Genomic DNA, 14,040 nt, shown 5'->3' on the forward strand with positions numbered 1-14,040 from the left:
AGACCGTGAATGCACACATGCTTGGGGGCATCTTACTGACACACATACATACGGGCTATGCAGACGCTTGCAGACTAAGGTTTGGCACATACATGATGACTTCACAATAACCCTTTAGGAAAATGAGACTCTGAAAGCATTTTCATCATTTTAAATGTGAATTGTTTTAAAATGACAAAAATACTGTTATTTTAGAAAGAATCACAGAAGACTCAGTTAACATTTTTCTATTAAATACTGTGTTTCAAGGTCGCTTTGACAAAAGGAAGAACCTTGCTCCCTGCAGTCATCTCTCTGGTACCCAGCAGCTTTGGTCCTGCCCGCAGCTCTGCAGCAGAGACAAGCTTTGAAGCATTCTGCAAATATTTTGGCTTGCACATGGAGACTAAAGCAGAGCAGGTTTGTATCGCAGAAATTCAGAATCGTTGCTTGTTTCTAAATAGTGCAGAACCTTAAAGTTAAACATGGGCTTAAGGAAGTAGGTAACTGTCGGGATGACGTCTAGCAAAGGTTTGAATTCGTCTTATAAAACACTACGGATGCACAGATCTTTCACAGACTGTATGCTTTGATTTAAAGACTACTGATTTGTAAGAAAGAACTATTCAGATACACAAAAAAAATCTAAAGTACACAAATGCAAAACATGGCTTTGTAACTTTTTTTAAGAGAGATTTCATTTTGACAAGCAAATTATTTGGACCACAAGTGTCTACATGTCCTTACCAGTATTTTCAGAAGGGTTATGCCTTTAAAACGACTTTAAAAAAAAAAAACCCCAACCAAGCCACAGACCCTTATATATAGTCAAAACATAGTATAGTTATGTTTCTCCAATTCCATGGGGACATAAATCCAAATCTTTTTAGAAATTTAATGTCTTGATTTTAAGTGTAATTCTGCTCCACAAACGGTGATCTGGTTGTAGAGTAAAAAAATCCCCATGTGCTATATGTCAATGCATTAATGACATTGGAAAATTATTGTGTAAATAGAGCAATGTTAGAAAACATGTTATATGGAAATTAAAATAATTTGAATTTCTGTATCTTCATAAAGTAGAACTGTTGCTGACTTTCTGAAGTATGATGTTGTGTGTATTTATCTGTAACAAAACCACCAAGTTGTGCTAAGTATTCAAAGACTTTAATTCCCACATAACACCACCACCCAGTTCTTTTCAAATTTGGTCAAAGATATCTTTTTTTTTTTTTTTTTGGCAAAATAATCCCACCAAGTAAGACCTTTCTATAGCCTTTTCTGCAGAAATGAGAATCACCCTGAAAGAACACTTCACAAGACTGAGGCTCAAATACTTATCTATCATGTAACCAGATTAGATTGGAATCATGCTAATGTACCTTACTCCATTGATTTCCTATTGATAAAAAAAAAAAATTAAATCAGTGGTTTATGCACATCTGAAGACAACAAAATCAGAATGTTAAAGCCTACTCCTCAAACAGAAATGAGGAAACAACTACTTGCATTCTCAACATACCAATGTTTTAGTGCCTGGAGAACTGAAAATAAAGGTATTCATTAAGAAATACACTGCAACTTGAGTAGTCAATGCTCAAGTTTACTATAATTTAAAAAGTGATTATTGTTAGCATAACCACACCAGCAAGTTATTCTGTATATTTCAGTGAAGCAAAGCTTAAAAAAGTTGTAGAGAAATAGATCTTTTTTGATAGATTCCTTCTTTGTGTGTTTTAAGGGAGCAATAAATCCTCTCCATAAAGACTATTTACAAAAATGCAAGAGCAAACTTTCTGAGATCAGGGTTTGGGGTTTTTATTTTTTTTTTCCAAAGATTCCACCACATGATAAAAAATTTAAATGAATGTGTATTCCTGACCACATTGATAATGTCACAGCTAGAATCTCATCGGCTGGTTTATGACAAGCAACTGCAATGGGTGTAAACAAAAATAGGTCCCTGCGCTGGGACAAAGCTCGGTTGTAGGTTGACCGTATGATACTAATATTGAAAGCAAGATTTGAAGTAAACTCATCTGGAATTCAGATCCAGCTGAGGGACCAGTGAGAACGACACAGTGAAAGTACACTTGGGTGCAATTTCATGCTGGTGACTTTTTTTCCTATTTTATGCTTAGAGCAGATTTTAAACCAGGAGTTGCATATCCAATGACACACGCACAATTCAAAACTGAAGTGACCATTAGCACATTTGTACACACACTTACAGAAACTTAGTACTTACAAATTCTAAACAAAGTTCCATTTTAACAGCTGAAGTCTTTTAACACATGAAAGAAGATAAGCTACTACAAAGAATGCATAACGGGACCACAAATTTTCCACAAGCATATAAACACACGTTTTAAAGTGCTTTCTGGGTGCTTCAGATTAACCCCTTGCAGTATGAACTTCTATGTAGTGCTATTCCAGTCAATACAAAATTATTTAAATCATTCCCCTTCAGGTGCATTGCAAGTTCAAGAAAAATGACGACACCATTGATGTAAAAGTTTTAAGCTCTACCAACATAAATGTATACATAAGTTCAGATGAAGTTGTCAAATACTTTGGTTTATCATAGCTTGGGATAAATATTTGATAGAACAGAAATTGCACCTCTCCACTCTTAAGTTTTTCACTAAAAAAATACCCCAACATAAATTGACAGTGTTCTTTGGTAAAAACAGGACATTTGGCCAGTTTGTGTGTACATCTATTTATTAAAATATTCTAAAAGTGAACAAATGCCACTGCTGTACTGTCAATTTACAGGAATAATCATTCCTTACTCAGCAGGGAGTATGAAAACATTAAGCTGAGCAGTTAGCTATATAACAAGCTGAAACACCTTCAGCAACCATTACAGGGGATCAATAATGTTTTAGAATACTTTTTGCTTAACATTTATCCTTTATGTTACAAAAAGTTTGAAATGCTCTATGCCTGCAGACAAGTCCATTACTTTGCAGTGACTACAGAAACATTATTCAATGGTGTACACTGTTAGGTTTCCGAGAAGCATGGAACAAAAACCAGGAATATGGTGTGCTGACCAACCAATATTCAGCCGCACAGTATTTGTGCATTACCTATACTAAGTACTAAGAAAAGCCTATTAAAAATTCAGTTAACTGCTACACATTATGTGAATATATAAAAACAGAGCAGATATACAAGTATAACACTGAACATACTGTACTTTATTAGCACAAAAAGCCAGAACAAGGCACAGCAAGCAGAAAAATACATCAATAGAAGGGTTAGTGTAGCATACAAGAATAACATTTATTGTACTTGCAGCCAAAAGTTCCCTACCTGGCACAGGTCATTGCCATAGAGAAGTAAGTAATAACATACTGTAGCAGCTGGTAAAGAAACTAGGGAGCACTCATAATTGGTACAAAACATTAAACAGGGGTCAGGGCATTCCAACAAAATTTTAGTGCAAAAATGTCTAAGACAGAACTATTTTAAGTTCCATCTCCGATTAAATAAGCAAACAGAACTCAGAATCTTGTTTCCAAGTAATCTGTTGAAACTATAATCAGTGCATATTACTTTAAAACATTTCAAGAAGCGCAAATGGAAATATATTTACAAGTATAACAGTACCTGTGAAACCTGACATTTGTTTCAGATACGTCAGATTTTGTAATCTGATTATAATAATTCAACCACTTGTAATTCTCTCCATAAAAATATCAGACCACTTTAAATAATTAAACACTTTCTCTCTTCACTATTACCTTCCATTGTAAGTTACCAACAGTCAGGCCACCAAATTCTGTTTTAGAAAAAAATACAACATTTTGTTTCATGGCAATAATCTAATCTTGTGTCCTGCCACTGAATCAGTAATTCACACTGGAAGGTATTTAACTGTCCAAGACAGTATCACTTTTTCTAACAATGCCACTTAAATCTCCAAGTGTTTAAAATAGAATTACAGTACTGAGCAGGCATATTCAAGTCTTAATGATTAGGAAACCTTATACACTGAGAAAAGCACGATTCATCTGTTAGCATCAAAACACCATTAACTCTTAATGGCCTGCTTCTAATGAACTGCTCTTCATTAAAAGAAAATACTCTTATTCACTAGTATTTGGAAACTTGTTTGTGAGCTAAATTAGCACTTTGAGTAGTGGAAAGTTTTCAAGAAGATAATTTTAAAAAAATACTTCAAATATTAGCAAAAATGCTCCTCTAATAAAGCATTTCTTTATTAGCATTACATGAATGCCCCATGGAAAATGCCTCATAGTTTCTTCATCCAATTACTACAGCTATAAAAGGGAAATAAAATATTCAGAAATTAGCAAAAATATTTTCATTAGGCTTTAATGAAAAATGTGCAGAATTGTGTCTGCTTGTTGTTTCCAAGAGGCATCACAACTTAGTTTGATTAACAGCAGGCAGCATCTGACAGGATACTAACACTCAGCTTAAATAGGATATTGCAGAAAAGCTCGACATTGTTGGTGCGCTCGCTGCAGTTAAACTGTAACACACAAAAACACGCATATTCTAGAAGCTTATTCAGATTTTCATTTACTTTGTTTTTATAGGTTCCCGCTCCAGCCATCGCACCCTGACTTTTTGTTTATAGTGATACTCCTTTAGAAAGTCTTGCAACATTGAGGGTAGAGGAAGGTCGTCAATTCCATCATACGTAGTGCACCTGCAGATGACTGCCCGGCAGATATACTGCAGACTAAAGGGGAAAGTCCTGTTCAGAGATACAGTAAGTAACGGTTCAAAGAACATGCAAGAGCTCGGGTCTTTGTAGTGTTCCAGAAGCCCTGTGACAGTGGAGGAGTGAAACACACAGGGATCATGAGCATCAAAACTAAAGTTGTGATTCCACTGCTCAATGCGTGCATGTAGCGATCGGTTGTAACGGCGGAAGCTCACAGAGAAGAGGTAGTCCTCTTGCGCAGAATCCCTGAGCAAAAAAGTGCCTTCAGGTTTACCCTCCAGAAGTGCTTCTGCTTCGTAGCGGTCCATCACACCCCAGTAACATGGGTTACCTGTGATCTGAAGTAAGTCTGGCACAAGGCAATGGATGTAATCAATTTGAGTGTGCACTTTCCAAGCCCCTTGCCTGCTGATATGGCTGTGGCTCTCTCCGGACATCTGACGCTGCTTCTGCCTGCGTGACTGCAGACAAAGTGTTGTTGTGTCCTCTTCAGAGTCACAGTTCCCTGGAGGTGTTATGTTTTTGTCCCCAGTCAGCTCAGTCATACCAGGAGCTAACTTTGGTCCCAGTTTATACAACGGATTAACCTGTGCTGTAGCTTCAAAAGTATGTATTTGGGCATTGGGAGGGGGATCAACCCCTTCTTCAATACTAAGTCTACGTCTCTCTCTGAGCCTGTCTTCTTCATCTTCTGTGGAAACCAAGGAAGGATCAAATGTGTCAAAAAAAGTTGAATGAGGACTCACGGGCGCTGTGTGCTGTTTAATCAGATGCCACTTCTGAGCCAGATCTGAGCCTGCAGGAAAAGGGCATTTCTCAAGCATCAGTTCAGAGAGATGGATCTTTCTTTTGTTAGAAAACAGAGGCTTGGACTGTTTGCTGTAAGTTCTCATGGGAAAACACAGCCCAACGGTATCTTGTAGGCGCTGTCGCAGAGAACGGCTACCTACTGTCCTGTTTGACACTGCATCCATATCATGGACAGAGCTCACCCCATACCTTCTCTCCCTCCTCTGCAAACCACTTCGTGTCCTACCAAATCTTTTTTCAGTATCCAAAGAGCTCTGGGTTTTGGTAGAGCAGGAATGCTTCTTCTTCCCACCCCAAGGAGCATGCCGAGAGTAAGAGTCCCTTCGAGCAAGTCTAGCTCCCGTGGTGACACACGAGTCGTTCTCTTTCTCAATGCTTATTTCAACAATCTGAGGAATTTCCGTGACACAGTTTTGGTTCCGCCTTGCCGAGTTCTTTGAAGGACTTAAACCTAATTGCAAAGCAATGTTTTCTCTCAAAGGGCTGCTGGGTTGTTGTTGAGCCAAATCAGTTATCTGGATAGCTTTCTCTTTAGCAGATGAACAACTACTGGAGCTCACAACTACGTTTTCATTTTGGCTTCCACCTTCATGACTGAAGAGATTCTGGCACCTGTATTTGAAACTGTTCCACATCTTTCCCACTTTATCCATGGAGTACGTTATCTAAATTGAGGAGAGGAAATATTAAATTAAAAATATAGTTTAAAAAAATGAAGATACTACTTCAGTTAAGTTCTAGACACAAGACAACTGTTAATTGAACACACTACATTTGAAAAAGTGCCCTAGTGTTTGTATGGTTATGTGGAAGTGATGTGCATCACATCATTTTGTTATTCAGAAAAATCACCATGAAGAAAATATCTGGGAAATTACAAACATTTTATTCACTAGCATACCCTCATATTTTTCTGTAGACACATAGGTAGGTCTGCATAGTTGTATTTGATGGCTAGGAAATATGCAGTCTAAAATTCTTCATTTTAGGAAGAATTTGTAAGTCATATGTAAGTTATCACTCCCTGAAAAGCTTCCAGTAAGTAGCAGTAAAAACAAATCCTGAAAAATAACTGTTCAAGTCACTCCAAATTATGAGAGCAGTTAGTGAAATCCAACAAGGGCACTGCAAACATCCAGCTACACCACCTAAAAGCAAAAGCTCTAGCCACAGGTCAGATAAATTCAAAGCTGTAACTGAAAAGATTAAAAAAATTATCACAAAATTAGAAATTTAGGAGGAAAACAAAAAGCATTAAGCATTCTTAGACGAGGCAATCACCAAAAGACAAGGAACAGCAGTAAGGTATTAGCAGAATTTTAGAATTATAAAGTCTCTGATATATTAATAAAACCCATACATATGAAACATCTAAAAAAAAAAAAAAACTGTCTGGTCTTATTACTTTAGATATAAAAGAATGAAAGAGCCCAAGGAGCTTTTCTATCTTTAGTAAGAGCACTTAAAAAGAAAGCAGCTAGGCAGCAGAAACACGATGACAGTGAATCATGACGATACAGTAAAAAGATAAAAACATCAGCAGTGTGTATTCTGCAACTACTTCTTTAGAAACCAAGTCTGATAATTGGAACAAGACTGCCAAAAACACAGGACTGCCCTAGGACAGAAAGAAACAGGCTAATTCTGTACTAAAAAAAGTCAGGCAATGCCAAGCTAAATTAGATCTAATTAAGTTCTGAGAGAAGTGCTAAACTTAAAGGACTAAAACATGTCATCTTATCTAATTTAACTCTTAATGGAAACTGCTCTGTTCTTTGGAAACATTATTTTGAAGCAACATTCCTCTGTTGCTGCAGTTCTTTTCTGTTCACATCTAGAAAGGAATCTGAAGCAATGATTGAATGCACTGGGTCTCATGAAATAATATGGATGATGACAAGTAAGCAGTACTCTAGTGATCCAGTCTAGAAGTCCCTTAAGGCAGAAGCACAGCTGTAAGTCCATGACTTTATAGCAGAATCCACTGAGACTGGGGAGGTGTCAGAGGTACAGCTTAGATGAAAATCATGAAACGATAATGAACGTGAAACACCTGTTATAGCAACAGAAAGCAAAAGGAGCAAAAGCTTTCTTCCCCACCTCCTCCTCAGATGCTTCAGGCAACCCAATAAGCTAGGCATCTACATCCAATTGCATAAAATAAAACCTTAGGAATTTAGCGTGGATGCAGGGAAGTCGGGGGCAAGTGGGGAAATCAGGCCTTAACGGTCTCTGGAGATTACTGGTACAAGTTACCTAGAACACAGTGCTAATGACAATCCAAACAACACCCAAGTAGTCATTAAGGAGGGAGACACTTGCAGAGAAGTGTTATACACAGAAGGTGCTATAGAGTCCTGTACATACATAAAGTGAAAGCATATAAGCAAGTGTGCAAATAAAGTCTTCCTGATTGAAAAAAATATTCATAAATTTGTTTTTTCTGGAGTTGGCTGGACCAAACTGGGGAACTGGGGGAGTTATAAGAGCAGCAGAAGTAATAAAGTCAGATCACATACAGATTTGTAGGATTATTGCCATCACAATAATCACAGCTGTTTGTGGCATCTCAGAATATCTATACTGACCAGGAGGCAGCATATGTTTGCTGGCTGCCAGTCTGTCAATACAGTGTATATATAAGGTTGACTTCAACCCACTTTTCTCTCAAGCTGTACATTTCTTACTCTTCCTATCCACAGAGATGTTTACAATTTTCGGGAAGGGAAAAGGAAGACAGAGAATATAACCTCCAATCCCTTGGGAAATCAAGCTAGAAACAGTACACATCTTTGTCACAATGAACTGGAATTACTTTTCTAACCAGTCATACACTATTCGGTGGTGTCCTTTATTCTAAAACTGCTCATTATTGTTTTTCCCTTGCACTATTAAGTCTAGAATGTCTTTAGACTGTTAGACGGGTGGAACGTTCTCTACAGTTGCCCAGAAAGCTTCAAGAACAAAGAAAACACAAATAAAGCCCCCCACCCACAAAAGCCCAACCATACTGGCTTGACAGACGGTACTTTTCAAAAGCTAAACTTAAAAGGTTAACTACTTTTTGTCATACTCAAGAGAACATAGATACTTTTCTTACCCAGGAAAGCATATGAGTCACTGTATCTTGTCTTGAGAATATACCTCAACATGAACTTGCTAGATTCCTTCCCTGAGCTGTGGACATGGTTACTACAAAGAGAAAAATGGTATTTTTGTTAGTTGTTAGAGTATCTTTTAATTTAGATATTTACAATTAGCCACTGCTATCAAAGGGATATTTTACTAATTATGTCTTAAATGTGCGCATGGAACTGCCTGCTTATTATATATTTTTAATGCATATTAACGTAGACAAAAAGCTTCGCAGAACTTCCTTTTTCCACTAACAGTATTTGTCAAATAGAGTCCAGGGGAGAACCCTCAAATAAAGCCTTTGAGAACCAAGAGCAAAGCCACAGCATCTGGGTCACTGAAGTGCCAGGCACAATGGGCATACTCAGGCCTATAAAAATGGCTTCCCCACATTTTGGTCACAAGTCCAAAGCAGTGGTTCCCAAGTTGCGGTTGGCAGTGCTGTCAGATCACCTCATACTGCCTTTCCTCCTTGTTTCCAGCTGCTACATCACATCAAAAGGCAGCTAAAAATACACACTTTTCTAATATTACTTTTCCAGGTAAGCAACTGCTGTACTTGCCACAAGGATGTTATATGATTGTGAAGCCAGAGGAATATGAACCATGATTCTAAAAATGGGAAAGCAAATGGAATACAAGACAAGTTCTTCATTAAAAGAGTAGGTCAGCACTTCCCTAAAATAATCATCATTGTTTTTCAGAAATCCAAGAGGAGTTGAGGGATTTAGTATGCTCGCGTCCCTGTCAGAAATCTAACAGTAACAGGACAAAGGAGAGTAATTTGTTTCTCCACACTAGAACCAACCCCAGGACAGAAGTAAGAGTTAACAGAAAATATTGGCAACTTACGTTAAAGCTTTACATGCAAAACAGGTAGGAAAATATTCAAATATTATACATATTTACTGGAACAAAAAACTATGGGGTTGAATACTCACTAGTAGAATATTAGAAATTAACATTCCTAGGCAGAAAATCCAGAGTAATGTCAGAAAAGTACTAAACATGATTAGTTTCCATTGACCTCTCTCTATAAGAACTAAAATTGCTGAAATGCTTTAAAAGTTAGGCCATGCTACTACTATTGAAAGATTCCATAAAAGAAACCTTTCCAGGCAGCAACAGAGTTACAAGTACAAAATGAAGATTAACACAAAAGTACTTCTGCGACTTTAACATTTATCCCTGTTTCTTTTTTCCCCATTAAGTTCCTAGCAAGTTTACAAACACAAGACAGTAAAATATACTATACTTGGTTCAGAGCAAGGCCTTAACAGAGCAAACGAAAGGTAAAGTTGCTAGAATAAGGGCTATACAATTTTAAATAAAGCCTTACTTAAAGCATTAGGTCATTCTGAAGACATACTTGCATTCCAAATAAAACCAGTAATGCTCTTTTACTGGGCACAGGTGGCAAAGGGGCTGCATGCTAACCATTTTAACTCAGTCAAAATACAAAAAGGGCATGGAAGCTTATCTTGAAATGTCATGCTTAATGGTATTTAACTTTATACATCACTATTATTCCTCAACTCTGCACAGCAAGATGAGCAGTCAATGTACCGCGTATCACCTCACCATTGCCAGCCTGCCGGCTCCAGGAGGGAGTGGTTGCTTTGGGAACCATCCTTCACTAATGCAAAACACTTTCTTGAATTTGGGTGACTGTCTCGGTTAAATCTATCAACCTTGTGTTAGAATAAAACTTGAGTCATTGCTAAAGTATTTAATATTCAATCTAGTAATTTTAAATTAGTTTAAATCAATGTGCAACAGATGTGTGGTTTCACAGATTTCTTGTGGCAGTGCCAAGGTTGACAAAATACAAATTACTTCTGAATTGGCCCTAAAGCCATCCTGGTTTTACAAAGACTCAGTACTGCCAGTGGTTACTTTAGCCTAAAGAGAAAATAAATTGAATTCCATCAAAATCCACAAAGTGATTTCATCAATTTGTAGATTTTCTCAGGAAAATTATACTTATGTTCCTAAAACAATCTCTTTTTAACTAAAAAGAATTTCCATCTACTATAAATTGGCATAAGTTATCTTAAAAAAATAACAGTAGTAAGCACCCTACGGGGATTACAAAAGCAGTGAGCCATAGTACCTTAACACTATATTCCTACTTGCAATAAGTTTGGAGACATTCAAAGCCATGAAGTTTGCATGAGTGTAGTCTTCAGCATTGTGAGTGCACAACTGATGAAACTACAAAGAGAGCTAGAAAAAACACTGGTGTAATATGATTTAAATAAAGGCAACGGTTACAGCCTGTTTGTAATCCTGAAATACCACATATTAATAGATTACTGTGAAAACTCAGATCACTCTTTCCAGAAGCGTCACAAGATCTAGCCAGAGCTTTCCACCTGTGACTTCCAAGGAGGAACATTCAAAGCCAAGGTTGTGCTGTCCTGAAGATAATACACTTGTTTCGCTCCCACAGTGCTACTCAACTTAAAAATTAGTTTATAATAATAACTCCTATCAATGTACCATCTTCACAAAAGCTGAAACACTGCATAATGTATGACACCTTACAAAACAGGTAGAGCATGCTTATTTCAAAAACAAGAATCTACAAGATTCTTTGTTTTGGCATTTTCATATGATGATAGCTTCAAAACATTGAAAGATAACAAGGACAAAACATTGAAGGAAAACAAAACCCAGACAATTCTTACATGTCAAAAACCCCAATAACCTGAAAAGGGAGGGAAGAGAGGGGGAGGGAGAAAAATCACAGTCTCTCTGCTCCTTGCACACTGTTTAGTGCAATGCTAGCACGAGGATGCACAGGCAAGCAGGCTAACACATTCAGTGACACTAGGACACACCACCTTGATCCATGGAGGCAGAAGTAAAAGGAACGGAGAGAGACTACACTTTTATTTGGATTGTTCCTTACTTTAAAATGATTCACTTAGCAGTGAGGAGAGACTCCGTTATTAAAGACATTTGCTTCCATTAAGGTATGCTTGCTGAAGAGGTTAATGTCCTATTTGCACATTGCCAGATGCCTGCTATAGGCTACTGCTCCTAGGGATGCACTAACAAAGCTGCTCACATAAGCACTCCTCAACCTTATTCAGTCAAAATGAATAAGGCTGGCAAACACCTACCGTTTAAAGTAACCCACTTGTGGAAGGAAGAAAGGGCGATACTAAGGATTACAAAGCAATTTCCTCCTTTCCACTACACATTCCAGAAATAATAAATTACTACTGTAATACTAGAGACAACGTTTCTTAAAAAAAAACCAAGGAATATGTTGGCTTAAGCAGAACCATGCATTTTTCTACACACTTACAAAGACATGCTCACTGTGGACAGCTTGAAGAACTGATTTGGAGGGCTTGAAGGAAGAGGTGGCTGTTATTTTTTTTAACTAGACAAGGCTAAGGGGCCAAGTGTCTCAAGTGTTCATGAAAGCCTTGGCAGGGCAAAGTACTACTGTTTTTTTTTTTTTTTCTATCAGGCTCTGTTAATTTGGAAGTGCAATTGCAAAGGGAGACGAATCTGAAGGTCTGAACCCCCAAATCAAAACTCAAACTTGCCAAGAAGAGGCAAAGGATACTGAGCTGTAATTCCAACACCACACAAAATTGGCGCAAGTCAGCACTGCAACCAGAAGAAATGGCGTCAGCCTCCTCCTGGACACCTCTGCTGGTGCAGGAGGTGGCGTGCACACCGTGTAGCTGTTCAGTCAACCCGCTCAAGGAACTGAGCCAGACTAAAATGAATTCTCAGAAAAAGCCTCAATCATTTACTCCACCTGTTTTATGACTTCTTTGTAAACATTCATGTTAACAGAAGGGAGGGGCGGGTGAGTAGGGAGGAAGCAGCAGCCAGGGCAAGCCTGCTTCCTTCCACAGCAGCACTGGTTTGTTCTGCTCACGATATTGAGACTTTAGACTGCTACCTTGAAGAGAAATCTCAATTAATCAGCTGTGGGGCTGTGAATAGAGAGATCAGGACTCTATTTAAGCCGCTGCTTTGAACATTCATGGTAAAAGTTCAGCCACTGAAAACATTTACTTCAAAAGTAAAATGCTGAGTTGGCTTGACACATCCTGCTAACACACAGGGAAAACTACAAGTTTCAAGAACTTCATCTGGCAGACTGTCAAGTCAAAGAAAAATAATGATATTTTGCCATTGTTCCAACCTGAAAGTAAGAAGTAATCTCCACCCCCTCCTTGGTGCAGATTCACAATGAGCAAAAAGCATACTTAGCTTGGATAGCTGATGTTCTGCCAGTTTCTTTCCAAGCAGCTACACATTGGTAACTTCAGTTCAAAAATATTGTTCCAAGATATTTTGAACAGTGGGATACATCCTTATACCCCTTACTAGGCTTTGGGTTTCAAAAAGGACGATTGCAGGACTACGTGTATTCACATGTTAGATTAGAAAATCCTGAACAGTTACCATCCATTTCTTTTCTGTTCAGAAAATCTAAAATCCCTGAAACAGAAAAACCATCAATGGAATAACAGAACGTGAACAACACTGAACCAAAAATAGACAGTTGTTTCTGAAGGACTCCTTTCCCTGTACTTACGTGAGTCTAGTAGATAGTAATACAACCATCACAAACAAAGCTAGCATTTCTAATTATATAAGGATCACAGAACTACACATAGCAAGCGTAAGTTGCAGATATTAATACAGAAGTAATGCTATATCATCTACTGAGAACTCCATGTACTGGTAGGTTTCTACAGTAAAAGCTCTGCAAATTCAAGACAATGATGCATATTAATTGCAAGTAAAGACACCCTCAAATCATTTAGGCAGTATCCTGATGGGCACTCACAACATGTAAATCCACACAAGCAACATCGAACAGAAGCAGTTTCCTTTAAATTGCCTCCACACACCCTAAGTAGGCAACTCATAACTTCACCTTATCATTTGAAAAAGTAAAAGAAAAAAGCATTAAGTTAGCAAAGTAAAGTACCTGCTACAGAAGAGAACTCTAGGTGACTTGCTGAAATAATGTTTTCTGTACTGCTATGTTTAACTCTCCTCAAAAAGAAGCTGCCAATTTACTTTTTCTTAAATTCATGTGGGCAGAATAAATGGTTCCAGTCAGTGTTCAAGTACAGTACAGTGGCAGCCCTCTTGATGACCTCTGTAAAATCCATAAGTACTGAAAAAAAGTTATGGACCTCTTCCCTAGCAGGGCAGGATTTGTTTCTACTTTCATGAACGCTAATGAAGCGTATCTTTCTCTACCAAGTTCTAAAATATAACTAGGTCTCAAATTGATATAAAGAGTGATCTAATAGTTATTTATATGTAATTCCTGGGAGTTCTGAGTTAAGGAAATGCATACCTTAATAGCTATGCCTCACTAGAAGCAAAGCAAAATGGAAGCAAAGTTGAAAAGATGGGTCAAT

General features: G+C 37.7%; 1 protein-coding gene across 1 annotated transcript; it reads right to left on the bottom strand.

The window, feature by feature from the left end:
• Window positions 1-1,816: 1,816 nt before the first annotated feature.
• SOCS5 (suppressor of cytokine signaling 5) lies at window positions 1,817-6,147 on the bottom strand. Its single transcript, XM_074168931.1, has one exon. It carries the CDS (start codon window positions 6,145-6,147, stop codon window positions 4,537-4,539), a length of 1,611 nt encoding a protein of 536 aa, XP_074025032.1. The 3' UTR covers window positions 1,817-4,536.
• Window positions 6,148-14,040: the final 7,893 nt, after the last annotated feature.

Source organism: Numenius arquata, chromosome 2 (assembly GCF_964106895.1).
Source record: "Numenius arquata chromosome 2, bNumArq3.hap1.1, whole genome shotgun sequence".
In the NCBI taxonomy this organism is placed as follows: domain Eukaryota; kingdom Metazoa; phylum Chordata; class Aves; order Charadriiformes; family Scolopacidae; genus Numenius; species Numenius arquata.